This window comes from Nanorana parkeri, unplaced genomic scaffold, assembly GCF_000935625.1.
Source record: "Nanorana parkeri isolate BGI_ZX_2015 unplaced genomic scaffold, ASM93562v1 scaffold749, whole genome shotgun sequence".
Classification (NCBI taxonomy): domain Eukaryota; kingdom Metazoa; phylum Chordata; class Amphibia; order Anura; family Dicroglossidae; genus Nanorana; species Nanorana parkeri.
The window spans coordinates 636,305-653,956 of record NW_017307017.1 but is presented as its reverse complement, the minus strand read 5'-3'; the positions used below and the strand labels follow the sequence as shown (position 1 = coordinate 653,956).

General features: G+C 41.9%; 1 protein-coding gene across 3 annotated transcripts in view; it reads left to right on the top strand.

Moving 5' to 3' along the window:
• The window catches only part of SHANK3 (SH3 and multiple ankyrin repeat domains 3), a 281,977-nt gene that overhangs the window by 59,263 nt on the left and 205,062 nt on the right, over positions 1–17,652 (top strand). For 2 of the 3 annotated variants that reach the window (XM_018564419.1, XM_018564418.1), the window contains one exon: positions 14,935–15,534. In XM_018564419.1, coding sequence (XP_018419921.1) covers positions 14,935–15,534 — 600 coding nt within the window. Of the gene's footprint in view, positions 1–14,934; positions 15,535–17,652 lie in introns of those variants that run through there. The other variant, XM_018564420.1, reaches the window with a different exon arrangement.

Sequence of the window (17,652 nt, the reverse complement as noted above, 5' to 3'; positions counted from 1 at the left end):
TATATATATACATATATTAAACCAAACAGTTCTAACCCACAAACAATTTAAAAACAGAAATAATAAGTATCTAAATTATATTCCAAACAACTATTTAGTAAACATTAGTATCTTTTAAATATATTACCAACAATAGAGCCTGTACTGTCTCTATATTTTAGTTAAATCCAAGATCAAAGAAAATTCATATTAGCCAAAAACCAATATGAAGAAACTAGCTGATTAGTCTGGCAGTAATATCTCTGCTTCAGCAGCCCGAGTGGTGCACAATGATTAATCCAGCATATAAATTATGTTTCCTTGCAGTACAGTACTGTCAACATTTACAAGTGCATCCTACAGGTGGATTCTCTCCAGAACCTACTTCTAGCTTGTGGCCTGTGTCCTACCTTGAATAACTTACCTTTATAGGAATTTAAATTGTATTTTCTGGACTAAGCACAGTCAGTGATAGAAAGAATGCTGGAAAATTTAGAAGAAAAGTATGTGAAAAGAACATCAGCATTTATAGTTGATTGGATTAGAGCTAGCAAGTCTTTAGCAGAAGACTGTGGGCCAGGTGGTTCAAGATATGATTGGAGCATTATGTGGATACATACAGTGTGCATGGAAGATTGGTACAAACCTTGACAACGTCAGGAATAAATAACCAAAAGAGGAGCCTAGGTGGTTTTTCAAGATTCATTGGACAGGAAAAATTTCACATACGATTCCTATTCTTCAGAGATATTCTATCATATCCAGTCCACAGACATTGAGATTAACTACACAAACAACAACAAATAAGCATGTTTACTGTAGAATTGTGATGTAGATACAATATGTTAAAACATAAAAACACACATACCACTCCACAATTTCCTACAGCCTCACCAAAATCAGGCATTATTGACAAGTAAGCTCAGATGATTCCTCCATATATCAACCACTGAGTCTGCAAAAGCAACCCCTGGGAGAAGGTCTTGGCCTTCAGCATGCTTGATGTCATTAATTTACTGGGAGGATTCAATGTTTGTGCAATAACTATTGTTCACACAATTTGTTATGTTAGCAGATTTGTTCTCAAGTCACATGAACTAGGTCTAGGGAAAACAGCGTTTTTAAGCCTTTCAGTGCTGTGCATAATATAATAATGCATCATTTATTTTCTCTTATGCAAATACTTATGTAAATATTTAGAAAATACTGTGTGCTGCTGCATATTATTTTTTAGTCCATTATTTCACAGATATAATACAGTTGTCCTAATGCTACCTTACTCTTACATACAGGTTGTGTACTATAGCCAGCAGCACGTACTGTAGCCCTTTGCTTTCAAAACTTGATCAGAACACTTCTCTGTATTATATGATATTACTTTGGCCCCATAGAGTAAATGTAATGTAATGTGCAGCCTTCACTATAGACTGCACTAAGCCTCCTACCTCTCAGCTAACAGCATGGGCATGACGTCACCATGAACAAGACTTGTGCACAAAAGCCCATCTCAGCACTTAAGCTCCCTGTTACTGTTGCTAGTGCAGTCATTTTCCCATCAACATGATTTATAGCAATTAATATACTGCAAATAAAAAGAGATTTGTAATAAACATCTCTGCCTTGTACATTATATATACAGTATATATAATATATATTTAGACACATAGACATTCATATTCGGTTTAAACTGATTACTGTCTTATTTTATTCCTAAAATCAGAAGGGGAATCATTGCCCTGTAACTTTACAGACTACAAGAACCCATTAATATGTGATGACTGACACTTTAATTGGCATAAACAGACAGTGTTTGTTATGTTTATGGGTAGCAGGAAGCAAAATAATTCTCAAGAAGTTTGATTTTTTGTTTTGCCAACTATTGGTACCTGAGCTGTTTGTATACTACCTGCTTGTAGCATGGACATGCACACTCAGGAGATATGAGACCTCAAGATCATCATTCGCTGATCATATAAAAAGACATCATTCAAGCCTGCACTGCTGGCCACCACATAGTGTCTATGCAAAGCTTTAGGCTATTCATAGTCAAGCAATTCTGGCAAAACTGAGCGTTTGCCATCCTTGAAAAAAGCTTTCAACAATATCAACCACAACAATTTTTTTGTGCCTTTTGTTGATTTTTTAATTGAAAGCTGGTTACAAGATGCTTCTGGCATGCTGGAAAATGAATAAGTGAGACAGTTAGACTTTAAATGGTCAGTTTATGCCAGATTATGGTTACTATACTCATAAGAATGGAAAACGGATTCAGTGTTGCAAATAGCTCCTATATACAGTGCAGTAGTGAGTGACCTCTCCCCCTCAATATGAAATTGGTAACAAACAAAGGAGAAAAGATAGGGGTTTCTAAGAGGTATTACACCACAGTTTCAAATTTTTTGTATAAAATTATTAAATATATATACAAAAAACAGACAACAGTTAATTGGAAAAAAAAAACTTAAAATAGATTCATTGTATCAGGAGCGTATACCCATAAAGCAATCTGTACATAACAGTTATAGATCAAATAAATATTCGTTTTTAGATCAGTGTGTTCAATCCCTACGCGTTTCGCAACTTTGCTTTATCAGGGGATTATAAAATGATCTATTAGAAAACAGTATGTTCAATCAGTACATATCAACAATATATTGCAATATATCAATGAAATAGCATAGAGTGTATAGAGAGATGTGTTTTGGCAGCCAAATCAAACAGAGGAAAAGCACACCACCACCGTCACCGTTGCACACCCGGTACTCACCACCAAATGGGAGTAGCTGGATACGGGTGGAGCTCCCTGTCCGGAGTGTAGATGGAGAACCGAATCCTCCAATCTTAGCAATCCGCCCAGATCTGACACGGGGACCTCGGGGCCACAATAGGAGGGATTCCAGGTTTTTAGAAAAAGGAAAGGGTTGACAATGGTAATCTTATCCGAAGTGTTGTTGTGGTTCAACTTCCATATACCTGTTCTTACATATGATTGTTTTCATTTAGTGTTGCACATAAGGTATAAGAACCATAGTCCAAAATCCTGTGCCCATATATACACATTTCTACGTGCCTTTAGCCAGTTAGGTATTTTTATTTATCCTTGTAATTAGTATTAGGTGTGTCTCCCACCCGTGTCTTAATCCATCCTTCAGGCTGATAATAGATGTATCTATACCTCACCTCAACCCTACTACATAAATAGATAAAAGGGTGAAAAATCAATCGTGATTATATGTGTTTAAAAGTATATAACTGTGTTAAAGTCAAAATGTCCATCTGTGATTGCCACCATAATATTCATCATTTTGTGAGTATAATGTGATCTTAGTAATGTTGATAATAAGTGTCCATAGATATCCCTATGGTGTTCAGCAATTTAAAATGAATGTGTCCCCCTAGGGGGCTAGTGTCCTACAGTCACGCATTTGGTGATTAGACCTATGTGTAGCGACCCCTCCCCCCCCCTCTCTCTCTCTCCCTCCCCCCCCCTTTTAACAAAATATCCAAAAATACAAAAAGAATACAAATTCCATAGTGCAAACATAAAGTTTTTTTCATTTGGACCGGCACCTTATGTGAATTGGAAGGATTTGTGGCCTCTCTGGCAACCAATGAGTTCAACCTTAGGTTCACTACCAACTTCAGCCAAAAGGAAATCACTTTCCTAGACGTCTCTATCTCAACAAGTGATGGTTATCTTATGACCAAGCTATATCGAAAGGAGACTGCGGGAAATTCTATATTACATGCGTCTAGCTCGCATCCACGATTTTTAAAGGATAATCTCCCTTACAGCCAATATCTCAGACTTAAACGAAACTGCTCTATGGATAGAGCAATAGCCCAATAGCTATTTCCCAATAGCCAGGGGTACAAGGCAAAGATATTCATTGTGCCCGGTCGTGTTTGTCCTGGTTATAGCACTCCTAGCCCAAGGACATTACTTAAATAGAAGTGGCAGGCTATCGTCATAATATCCATCTCTTTACAAACAAAACCCTCTTGCTTTTGTCCAAACGGCTGATATGCTTTTACTTTCCCAATTTGGTGACCTTTTGGGGGCCACGGATCAATGCAACCAAATCAAAGGCATTGAAAGTATCTTTATCTCCTAGCATTTTGGAATCCCTTTGAAACTCATTTGCCTTCACTTGGATCCATAATACTTTACTCTACGTAGGAATCCACGTAATCCCCACTTAATCCCCTCCTATGAAAACATGCACCAGCAAAACTATTGAAAATTGATTTACCATCTTTACTCACTGCTAACGTCTTGGGAGACATACAATATATCTTGGATGGGGAGGATAACAGTGATAAAAATTACGTTACTGCTCACATTTTTAAATGATGTCTGGGCCTTACCTATAGCTATTCCTTCATTCTGTCTCCGTACCCTACAGAGATGTTTTATCCGGTTTGTCTGGAATAGGACACCCCGCTAGTTGTCAAAACAAGTCCTCTACAGAACAAAACCTAAAGGAGGTCTGACCCTACTAGTATATCAAAAATATTACAATGCGGTGCAAGTTGCCCAAATATTGCCACGTATAGAACCCCTTTGTGGGTCTTAGTAGAAGTATTTGTGTTCCTCTATCTCCATCAATAACTTAATATGATTACCTCTAAATACCACATTTATACAGCATGTTATATTTGTGGGGTCAATTGAAAAATGTTCATAAAGTAATGCACACTCTTCTTATGTCTACTCTGGACAATCCAATCTATGGGATCTATTCACTAAGCTGCCGTAGGCAGCCGAGTGAAAGACCGACCTGAAGTGAGCCGAACGCTGTTCGGCTATTCACTTCAGTCTGGTACGGCTGATTTAAGCCGTATATCGGCTGAAATCAGCCGTACATCGGGTGGCTTCGGGTCGGCCGGCTCCGTATCAGAATAAGAAAAAACAAGAAAAAGCAGTGTTTCTCTCCTTGGCGGCCGGGAGCATCGGCTTTCAGCGCGGCTCAGCTGAGCCAAGGCATATGCGTTTGGCTCGACTGAGCCGCTCGTCCAAGTTCGGGAGCTGTACGGGCTATAGTGAATAGCCCGTACAGCAGCCCTTCGGTTCTAGTGAACCAAAGGGGTCCTGGGGCCGAAGCTAGCCGAAGGATCGGTCGAAGCTATGGCTAGATCCTTCGGCTGATTTGTGAATAGACCCCTATGTAAATCCACCAACCTTCTGCAAATGATTGAGGTGTAAACTTTACCTAACTTAGCATTTCTTAACTGCTTCAGGAGTGATGCCCTTTGAAACTCTCACTATTTAGAACCAGGTAAAGTCTTTTAATATCCCCAGATAAAATATTTTCTTCAACAATGTATCTCCTCCACCAAGGATCTCTCCATTCTTTTACATAATAAAAATTTATTACATATAAAGCATAGTGAACAATACAGAGGATCCCCCTATTCTTACAGCTTTTTACGGTTTAATTTAGGAGCTTATTTCGTTTACCATATATACACTTTTCTTCTTGGTACCATGCAAACGCCCTTCCCTTACATGAGGAAAAATGGGAGAGGGTTTTTCAGAAACCTTGTGAAGTACCAGATGTGGATTTCCACCGCTAAGTTCAGCTAACGTTCTAGTGGTTGACTTCTCCTACGGCGATATTTAGCTGTCATGCAGATTTTCCATTTCATTACTTGTGAGCCAGTCCACTGCTTCCGTGGTTACCTTACGGAGGAACCTTTTTTGCACATATGATAGGAATGTCCAATTTACAGTTCATGGGGCCTCTTTCTGCAATCACCCCTATGAGGTTCTACTTAACAAAAAAAAACTGATGCTTGTCCACTTACGCGATTTAAACTAGTAACCCACATGCTCACGGCTGCCAAACTAGTACTAGCCTGGACGTAGAAGGCCTTTGCAGAGGTCAAAACCCTGGTCTCTCAAGTTATGTTTTATGAGTTACTTACAGCATAGCAGAAGGACACTGTCTAAATTTTGTAAGACTCCGTGGATCAAAGCTTATATGCTTGCTACCTTCCACCTGGATATAATCATAAAAACACCTTTGCCTTTGTGGACTGAGTGGGCTAAAATTTTGAGAAAATCTATCATCCAAATGCAATCCCACAGAGTTGGCATGCATACATACATATACATACATACATACATACATACATACATATCACCAACTATACTAAAAATAGAGATTTAAAAAAAAGGACTGGCGGGGTTCTGCCATTTACATGGTCTACATCTAAAATAAAAAAATGGATTGTTAAAGGGTCTATTTATCAATTTTTCACCCAAGAGTCACACAACTTTTCAACAAGATTCACACTTCTTTAAAATCTAAAAATGTAAATCTTGAATGAATATTGTGTGAATCGTGGGTGAAAATTTTGATACGTAGACCCCTAAATGTTGCTGTTTGGGCGCTTTGGTATAGAATGTGATCATATGTATTTTCATATATAGTTCTAGTACAATTTATACATTATTTATGATCATTTTGTGAATAAAAAGTAAGTAGGGATGGAAAGGCAATTGTGCAGTGACCAAATGTATCCATGCAGGTGTAGTCAGTATAGTTTAACCAGACTAATATACCTATTTACACTTTATTACTATTGACTATAGCATGACATTTTTCTCTGCACTTTTTTTTTAATAGGGCTCTCTGGACTGAGAAAATAAAGCAACTGAAAAGATGATGTTATAACTGGTTTTAAAATACACAAAATTCCAGCAGATTTAGCAGAAACAGCAGATAACAATGTGCAAGTGTCTCCTGTGACTGGAGGCATGTGACTTTAGAACATGACCATCTTTTTTCCAATGTACAGGGTGGCCTAGCGGTTCTCTTGATTATTTATACATTCCTCTTAGAGGAACACTAGAGCTAGATTTGTGTTAAATCATGTATTATTTACTGCATTTAGCTGCCTGTTAACCTTTTGTTGCACTGTATGGCTGATTTCCTGAAATGTGATTAACCATCTTATTTGCTGTTCTACGTGAGTGTCATAAGGTGTTTCATTTCTTCTTGTAATTGTGTGCCTCCTTGATCTCTAATAACTAATATGAAAACTACTGCAGGCACAATCATCTAGCATATCTAAGTCATCTAATCATAGACATGCACACTCTATTTGGCGAAAGGGTCACATGATAAAATTGCTTGGTGGCAATCGACTTTACACACTGTTCCCAGTTAAGTGACCACAAGGCAACCAAATAATCTTTGATTTTTTAATGATTACATTATTGAAAATGCGTAAATGAAAATGTAAGCATATTACAGTACAATACATACAAGCTGTTCTGATTGTTTATGACCAGGCAGAAATACTACATTTTTACAGCTTGTATTGATAATTAATGATAATGCGGGTTCGCATAACAAAAGGAGAGAGAGAGAGAGAGAGAGAGAGAAAGGACTTTAATAATTAAAAAAAACTCATGTTACTGGCCTGCATGTTGTTTCTTGCTAGCTTCTCGATAAATTACCTTTCAACCACCTTCTTGTTTCTGTTATGGTCATTCTATGTTGTTTATGAAACACACAAATGGTTTATCTTTAATGAAATTACATGTATTACTTGTTGGTCCTTTTCTCTTAACCTACTACATTATTTCTACTCTTGTATACTGTCCTATAGTTCTTCAGACTGAGCTTCATTGTATCTCTCTTAGGCTAGGTTCACACCTAGGCAATATTGCGCAAAACACAGATTCGCATTGAAGTCAATGGAGGCTGTTCACACCTTTGTGGTTTGTCGCTCGGACCAAATCGCCTGTCGTGCAAAAAGTTACAGGACAACCACGCAGTTTGCCAAGAACAGTCGTGCAAACGAAAACGCGCTCACCAGCTCAGTCGCCTAGGTGTGAACCTAGCCTTATACTCTTCTGGACTAGCCACATGTATCTCTTTTTAGTTAAAGCATCATCTACCTACACACCAATACACATACTACTTCATTCCCTAATCATTACTTTTTCTCTTATTCCCAGCCTCATTCACACGGGTGGCAAGCGGGTGGTAAAACCAGATGGCTGATCTATAGCCTATATCTGACACTATAGTTAGCAGATAGCTGAGAAAAAAGGGAAGTGTTGCAGCACAATGCCTTGTAAATCACATGGCTATACATGCATTACTGCATGGATTCTAGAGTGATCAAGTCCTAAGAATATAATCTCTTCCTATCGTCATTATGCCTGAAAAATCTGACATTTTTCTCAATATAGGTATTAAGCAAATATTTAAAGTTGAACTCCAGGCACAGAATCTTTCATTTAAAGCTGAACTTCAGCTATTATCATATATGCTTACACTGGTCCAGCTTGATGTTCCATAGCTGGAGTTCATTTTTAAATATGTTCTTAAATAGACAAAAAAGATATTAATCTACTTTGTGTGTACCAAATGCCTTTGCAATCCTGGATATTACCTGTGTATACGTAGCAATGGCAACATTGGTGTGCTGCACATAGCCTGTTGACAAAGCAGAGTTGTGGGAGTGGGGTGCAGCGGGTGCGTCCATTACAGGCTGGCTGCAGAACACTACAGGAGGGGGGAGACAAGACCAGTCACCTTGCACAAGCAGAGAGAGCAGCAGTGACTGGTTTTTATTACAGTACTCTTCTGTACAGAAGCAAAGTATCACACTGGATAACTGTAGATCTGGAAGAAATATGCAAAACACACCACAACTCAACTCACAATACACTGGACTCTTGTATTTTGACAATATTTGTTTGTCCTAGAGTTCAAATAGTGCTAAATGTGTTTTAAAAGTACAAAACACATAAATATTTACATAGCCATAACTTTACTAAACAAATGATTAAAACAATCAAGGCTGCTGAGAACAAAATATGCAAACTTCTATGATGATGACATTTGTCTGGCTCAATACCTTTGCGGTTTTTAATGTGCATTACTGTGCTAATGTGCTTTGCTTTAAGGCTGACCATTTATTTTGAATGGCCTGTATCCCACCTCAAACTGCACCTGACACTTTTCGGGAAGGCACCACATTGTAAAACACATGGGGGTCTATTCACTAAGGTGCCGTAGGCAGCCGAGTGAACGACCGACCTGAAGCGAAGTGGCTATTCACGCTGTTCGGCTATTCACTTCAGGCTGGTATGGCTGATTCCAGCCGTATATCGACTGAAATCAGCCGTAGATTGGGTGGCTTCGGGTCGGCCCGACCCGAAGTGCAGAAGGAGTTCGACTCAGCCGATCCAACATCTGGATCGGCTAAGCCAAACCTCCAGCAGGCTACTCACTGCTGTTCGGTCTATTCTCATAGATGCCGAACAGCAGTGAGTGAATAGCCGAATGCCGCTGAGCGGCATTCGACTCTGCCCCTCTGTGGGACCGAGCAGAGTAGTTTAAAAAGTAGAAAAAAAGCAATAGAAAATGATTGTGCGGAGCTAGCAGTGACAGCTAGCTCCGCCCAACTGTTTTCTATTGGCGGGCGGTTCTGCTGCCGTCAATAAATTCGAGCAGAGTAAACCTTTCTTGGAGAAAGTGTTTCTCTCCTGGGTGGCTGGCAGGGGGAGACTCCCAGAGCGCCCCGGGAGAGTTGGGCTGTCTGGAGATCAGTGTCCCTGGTTAGCTGGTAACCAGGGACGCTGATCTCTCTGCAAGTGGCCGTAGCCAGCTGTAAGATCACGGCTGGCTCGGCCCAGCTGTCAGAATAGTGAATAGCCCGTACAGCATGCCTGTGGCCGAAGCTAGCCAAAGGATCAGCCGAAGCTACGGCTAGATCCTTCGGCTGCTTCGTGAATAGACCCCATGGAAATGCCCGTGCATTGGGATGCTATTCAAAATTAACGGTACAGCAAAGCGATAACACGCACAAGGGGTTGTGGAAGCATTATCTCATTATCTCAGTGCAAAGGTATGAACCTTTGAAAAGAGGTTATTTGGAACCAGGTATTCTGATTAACAAGATGAGAGTTCTAATCAATCCAGATCTGGATTTAACCTACCTGAATTAAGTGCAAAATGGTCCAATCAAAACAGAGAACCCTGGGTGAAGCTCTTGAATTGCAACTGAAGTCAACACTTTTTTTTTATTTTTGGATAGAGTGGAGATGGATTAGCCCATGTCAGGTTTTTATTGATCTCTGTGTCCCTGTTAGGGAGGCTCACCCTCTCTATTTGCCCCGGTGACTGTTAACACTGAAAGTGAAAGAACATCCCACATTTCAGGTTGTCAGCAAAACAGGAATAGATGGGAAATCTTCCAATGTGGACCCTAGTTCTGGTGACCCTTGCGGACCACCAGGGATTTCACTAACTGTGGAAGTATTTCCTCTCACTTCTTGTTGTGGCTATCGTACAGGAAGTGAATCGAAATCTACCCAATGGGACACAGAAAGCAAAAAAAAGCAGAAAGCTGACATTGGTTCTAATCTTACGCTATCCAAAATTAAAAAGAAAAAGTGTTGTCTTCAGTTCTGCTTTAAGGCCTGGATGGGATAAAAAAGATCTTCTAAAAATGTAGCCTCCAGCTCCAGCAGTCGAGAGTTATACAAATAGAAGAGATTCGGCAGATTCTAGATTCTACTACTATGTCATGTGTATGTTATTCAGATCTGTGCAGTAATCCAGCATCAAGCAACCCCTGCACTTTGCATCTGTGCAGGAGTTTACTGTAGTAAGGACTGGTTACTGATGCTCTCTCTGCTTATGCAGAGTGACTGGTCTTGTATCCGCCCCCTCCTGTAGTTTTCTGCAGGTAGCCTGTAGTGGGTGGGGCCTGCTGGGTCCCTCCCACAGCTCTGCTCTCTGCACAGACTACTGTTTTCACAGGGTAACATCTGGATTTTTATATTTTGTGGCTGTTTAGGAATATATCTCAATTAAAGTTTTGAGCCTGGAGTTCAGCTTTAAACATTGTAGATAATAGATAATAGAATTATCTAGCTTTAAACATTTGTATCATAGAATGGGTCAAAAGTCCGCCTACCTGCCATGCAGGTGTGATTGGCACCTACAGAAAATATTTTGTTGAGGTTATTGCCAATACATGAGATGTGAGGTTTTAGTACTTGCTAAATATAAGAGTTTACATACTTATGTCTTAACCTGACAGAAGTTGTTTAAAGTGTAAGTCCACTTTTAGTGGTTAAACTGGGTAGGTCTTGCACATAAGGGGCTTAATTTACCTCTTCTGTAAAGTCTATGGGAAATGAATAAGCACTTCTCAGACCGCCCATGCAGCACAATGATCTCTTCTTTATGTGCTCTGCTCTGGAGGGGCTGGGGCACCTGTAACGTAAAGTGTATGGATGAGAAATGGTCTCGCCAAACAGGATCCACCTGCAAACTGTACACTTAAGGCACAGAAACCAGAGAAAATCATGCTGGCCATACAGTACCAGTGTAGTTGCCGCAGATTTTTAGGGAAACGACACAGTAAGCTTCCTAATGGGCAAGACTGGCAGCTGCTTACCTCCCATGATACTACTAAAATGGACTCACACTTTAAAGAAAACCTGTATTCTTATGTAGCATGTTAAGAAAAAATGTAATAGGAACCAAAAGGTGCTTAATTGTACCTCTTTAGTAACTAAAATCCCCCTACGAGCATCACTGTACACATGCCATATTCAGGACTCCTAGGCTATTAAGGGGGCAGACACATGCCCTGTATCGCCCCACAATGCAGCACTAGGTGTCAGCACTACCTATGCCAAGGCCTTAGTAAGGTCACATGGTGCTTACCTAAAAGTATGCAAATAGCGACTTTCACAAAGTCATTATCTGCAGATATTTAGTTGGTTGCAGTTACCATGAAACGAATGGCTGTTAGAAGTGTTTAAAATGGTTAATAATACAGGTTTATTTGGCCTATTTATTTAATAAGACCTAATAAAGTAAAATGTTGTGTTATTTTTTTTTAAATAAGACTGCCTTTAAAGTGACACTAAACTCAGGAGTTAAACCTTAAAAATTCATTCAATACCCCAACTATTAAAGTGACATTAAAGGATAATTTTTTCCCCTCCCCCCATGTTAATGTCAGCACTTACCTTAAATGATGTCTCTTCCTCTTCTTTCCCCATATTTTCATCTGTCCCTCCAGCGGTGCGGCGGCTCTCCGATATAGCGCTGACTCCTCTCTGCTTACAGTCACTTCCGATCCAGCGGTGTCTGCATGCGGGTGCACGCGTCCATAGGCTTACCTTGCGTCTCTGCTCGTCTCCCGGCCAAGAATCCGAACTGCGTATGCGCCCGCCCCAGGATCCTTTGCGGCCGCACGAACAGTTCCGGACTCTCACCGCGGGAGCGCGCAGCGATAATAAGATCATTCTAAACCGTTGTTTTAAGCGTTTTTTTTTTTCCAAACGTTTTGACTATATCTACTGCTTGTCAGCAGTAGATATACTATATCTACTGCTTGTCAGCAGTAGATATAGGCAAAAAAACGGGAGGCTTTAGAACCCCTTTAACAAAAATGTATCTTATTTGTGTATCACTCGGCTGTAGATCCTCAAATCATCTCTGAGTTGGTGCTGACACTATCCTTCCTCCTGGAGGGTGGCTACTTTTATTCCCCATGGTCCCTGTGTGTGTTATAAAGTAGTCACCGCTCTAAGCTCATTCCTGTGATGGACTACAATCTCAATACAAATTAGTAAACTAAACGTGGGTTTGTAGTCCATCACGGGAGCGAGCTTGTCCCTCCAGAAGGACAGTGTCAGCACCAATTCAGAGATGATTTGAGTATCTACAGCTGAGTGATACACAAATAAGATAAATTTTTGTTAATAGTTAAGGTACATAAATGCATTTTTTAAAAATGTAACTTCTGAGTTTAGTGTCACTTTAATTTTTAAAACATTCCTCCTTTTACAAACCTTTTGCACAGTCATATACTCTCCTGTAATATATTTACTTTTTCCCAACAACCTCATATTAGAAATAGTGCATTCAGTGTCATCCTTCCTCTGTCCTGATATGGCATATTTTTAATATATCGATATATAGTTATGGTTATGGTGGTTCATCTTCATGCTTCTGTAGTGTTCTAGCATCCTTATTTCACCTCTTTGTATTCAGTGAGTTCTTTTTTAGCTGGTTGTATCACATGCACTCCCTGCCTATACCTGTTACATGCTGATTGCCATAGGACTGCACACATACTGCCTTTCATTATGTGTCCATAGCATGCTAAAAGTAATAAAAGCCTATAGGGGAACACAGGTGATGATCCACACAAGGGTCTATTTTTTAGTTTTCTAACACAAGAGTCACACAACTTTCACCCAGGATTCCACATTTCCACTACTGAATCCAATTAGAAGAATTTGTGATAAGATATACCAGGTGAAAATGCCTTGGGACACACATGATTAAACACTAAATACATGTGTTGTAGCATTACAAATCAGGGGTCGAATAGGGACCACTGACCCGTAATTCCATTTCTTCATACAGGAAAGGTAGTTCAGTGGGTTCACATAATACTGGCAGGGAGAGCCCATTACTTATTACAAAAGCTGTCTTCTGCATGTTTGTATGTGCCCCATGACTCCATTCCACCGCTTCCTTACTGCAGGTCATCTGCTTTACTTTCCTGAAATGCAAGCTGTCTCTTGTACTACATGTGCTGTCACCTATCTGGCTGCTCTCTACATTGTCTGTGTGTTGCACTCAGTCTCCCCAACCTTTCCTCTATCATAGGCCCCCTCCCCTCCCTATATTGCATGCAGTAGCTGTCTCTAGCACACTCTCTGCCACTCACTCTCTGTGTTGCCTTTTTGGCTACATAGTTGCCTCTGCTATCCAATCCACTTGCTGTACAACATCCATTCCATTATAGTGTGTGCTCCGGGTGCCAGTAGCATCCCTTGTAGTGCAATGTGTGCCCTGGGTGCCAGTAGCATCCCTTTCACTGCAGTGTGTACTCTGGGTACCGGTAGCATCCCTTGCATTGCACGGTGTGCCCAGGCTACCACTAGCATCCCTTCCATTGAAGTGTGCACCCTGGGAACCAATAACATCCCTTGCAATGCAGTGTGTGTACTGGGTCTCAGTAGCATCCATTTCCATTGCAGTGTGTGCCCAGGGTGCCAGTAGTATCCCTTCCATTGCAGTGCGTGTCCAGGGTCCCAGTAGTATCCCTTCCATTGCAGTGTGTGTAGTGGTTAGCGGTAGCATCCCTTCCATTGCAGTGTGTGTAGTGGGTACCAGTACCATCCCTTCCATTGCAGTGTGTGTAGTGGGTAGCGGTAGCATCCCTTCCATTGCAGTGTGTGTAGCCAGTAGCAGTAGCATCCCTTCCATTGCAGTGTGTGTAGTGGGTGCCAGAAGCATCCCTTCCATTGCAGTGTGTGTAGTGGGTGCCAGTAGCATCCCTTCCATTGCAGTGTGTGTGGTGGGTAGCGGTAGCATCCCTTCCATTGCAGTGTGTGTAGTGGGTGCCAGTAGCTTCCCTTCCATTGCAGTGTGTGTAGTGGGTAGCAGTAGCATCCCTTCCATTGCAGTGTGTGTAGTGGGTAGCAGTAGCATCCCTTCCATTGCAGTGTGTGTAGTGGGTAGCAGTAGCAGACATCGTCTCCCTGGCTGGCACTCGGTGTTCCATGCAGTCTCTCTCTCCTCTCTCGGGGATTCTCTCCTCCCTCCCTATGCTTATTGGATCTAGTTTCGCCTCTTTTCTGTCTTCCAACTAAAAGGAAAATTTGGTCTATTTCCCTGTATCAATTAGACGCAGTGTTTCCTCTGTCTCACCCCCTCGTTTTTCTAATATGCAGCTCCTGTGCTCGGCGCATTATTTGGAGGCGATCCCTTGCTGTCAGATCGTTTCTTATAACAAGAGGTCCTCCTTGGTCACCCCGTGCTTGTCATATGCGGACTTTCTGTCTTCTTCCTAATACATGCAGTCTCCCCATTTACCCCTCTGCCTCCCCCTCTGTTACATGCAGTCTCTGCTCTCTCTCACCCCCCTCTCTCCCCCTCTTCTCTCTATTAGATGCAGTCTCTCCGCTCCTCCCCCTCTCCTGCTCATGTTGTGTCTCCGGTTCCTGAGCTCCCGGAGCGGACCGGACCCCCCTCACCCAGCCCCCCCCAGGGGCCCCCGAGGGACCTCGGGGCTCCCCGCAACCCCCGCTCTCCCGGGGGAGACCCAGGCACCCCGGACCAAGTTGGACGTTCCCCCAGGAGAGGCAGAAGCCCGATCAGCGGACGCGGACACCCCAAAATCAGAGATTCTCCAGACTCGGACCGAGATCGCCCCGGCAGTGGCATCCGAGACATCTCCAACGGTGAAGACGATCCGACTTTCACAGAGAAAATCCTCACCTCCGACTCCGACACCCCGACCGCCGACAGAGACACCCCGATTCCAGACAGCAACACCCCTACTGGAGACACCCCGATCAGAAACTCCCTCACCAGCACCACCGCTGACAGAGATAGCACCAGCTCCGCCAGAGGCTCCTCCATTGGAAATCCAGACCCCCTGCTCAGAGACACCCCTGGATCAGACAGAGACCCACCCGGCCGGCGGATGGAAGAGACAGCGGGGAACGCGGTGATCATCAGGATCGGAATCCCGGACCTGCAGCAAACGGTAAGAGCTGTGCTACTATGCATGTGCTGTGTGATCATGTACTGCACGTCTGTATACTGGAGCTGCATATTCCTGTGTGCCTGCAGCTAAGGAACAAATTGATTGGGAGCCATACCTGTACAAGTCACACGAGGCTGCACACAATGCACACCTGTTCCTGGGAGCATGGATGCTGTGTGACAGCCCAATGTACAAGCATGCATCTATGACACCTGTCCTAAAATGTCCTCATCCATCCATCCATCCTATCTATCCATCACTTTATCCATCTATCCATCCTAATATACCCTATATATCCATCCTTCTATCCTCTATCGCTTTATCCACCCATCCTAATATACTCTATTATCTATCTATCTATCTATCTATCTATCTATCTATCTATCTATCTATCTATCCTTCTATCTATCTATCTACCATCCATCCTTCTATGTTCTATCTTTTTACCTATCTATCTATCTATCTATCCATCCTTCTATAATCTATCTGTCTAGTTATCCATCCATCTATCTCTAAGTCTAATTTCTCTATCATATGTTTGACCACTCATCTTATATTGAAATACCTGTGTGTTGAGTGGTATTCATGCATTTCACAGCTATGGCTACAGCTGTATTATGTTTCAGTGTATAAATAGGTGTTGGAGAATATGAATATATTAGAGATTTACGCATAAATGTATGTATAAGCATATATTGTACATTCATATCCCTTATGGTCATATGTATTGAAAGGTGCATGATGGTCAGGTCAGCAAGTGCAATGGATAGCAGTGCTTTACTACAAGGGGGGGGGGTCATTATGTGCTGTGAATGTGCAGTGCCTGTCCTCAGAGAATGGCAAGTGCAGTAGTTAGCAGCAGCTGGCCAAGTTGTGTAGTAGACTGGAGTGCTTTGCCAAGAAGGGGAATAGTGCAGTAGACGCCGGTGCCAGATCACGATGGATATTTTATGCAATAGGAAGACGAGTATAGACACTATGCTTTACCTGTGTTAGGAATGGCACTTGTGGTGTATATTGCACATACTGTGGCACATGCTGTAGTGGAAGCCTTTCCTACTATAGAAATGCAGTGTTGGAGATGACAGTGCATCGCCAGCAGGCTGAGGACCGTGATTAACCATGGTTCTTGCATAAGATTGCAGTGCCTGAACACTGCAAAGCTTAACGTTGGACCTGTCTGTCCTTCACCCCGACAATGGAAATGTCACTGTTATGCTTACAACGTTTCATTGTAATCTGATTTTCCTGATATTTTTATGGTAGTTTCACTGTGACATTTCAGATGGCCTTGGGTTATGCTTATTTTGGAAAGCGGTGCTTCACCCTGAAACTCTGTGGCAGTGTCTTGCCACGGCACTACTTCATCATGTTTCTATAGGTGGCACTGCTCTATCATGAAACTATACAGCAATCATTCAGTACCAGCGCATTACAGTGAGTCACCAGAGTGTCATAAGGCAGCAGTGTTACAGCATTATTTTAATGTTAGTAGAGGTAATGGCACTACCTCATTATAAAAGTTAGGTTTTACTGTGACAGTATTAATATTATGAAAGACAATAAATGCAGAAGGACTAGAGCTCAAACAAGTGATCTTTACTAAGGTTTACAATGGAGCATTGGAACAGAAGCTTGGCTATTACAGTGAGGTTAGATATCGTGGAATGGTGCAATTGTAACAGAACAGAAGAATAATACATAGTGCAGCAAAAGTGAGTATTTTCCCGGATGTAGGCACCCAGTAAAAGTAGAACAATTGCCTGCTTTGGCTGCTCAAAATGTGGCATCCTGCCACGCCACTTAAGGAAGCCACTCTGTAGTACCTGCCGATAGTCTTTTCTAAAAGCTCCGTTTGTCAAAAGAGGTTGACTGAGGAATGCCTAGAGTTTTGGACTACTGCATCATCGTGCAAGTGCAGCTCCTTTTCCATCCTTAAGGTGCTGCAGAAAGCTCATGAAGATGATCAAGTCTACATCTTTGGCTGCTTAACCTCATATTTATGCCATAACACTGCTTTGATAACCTGAGCAGTTGCTTGGCAACCAACAATGCCACTGAATGTTCATAGGAAGTAGAAATGGGGGGGGGGGGGGGGGGGGGGGAGGGCCCTGCCGG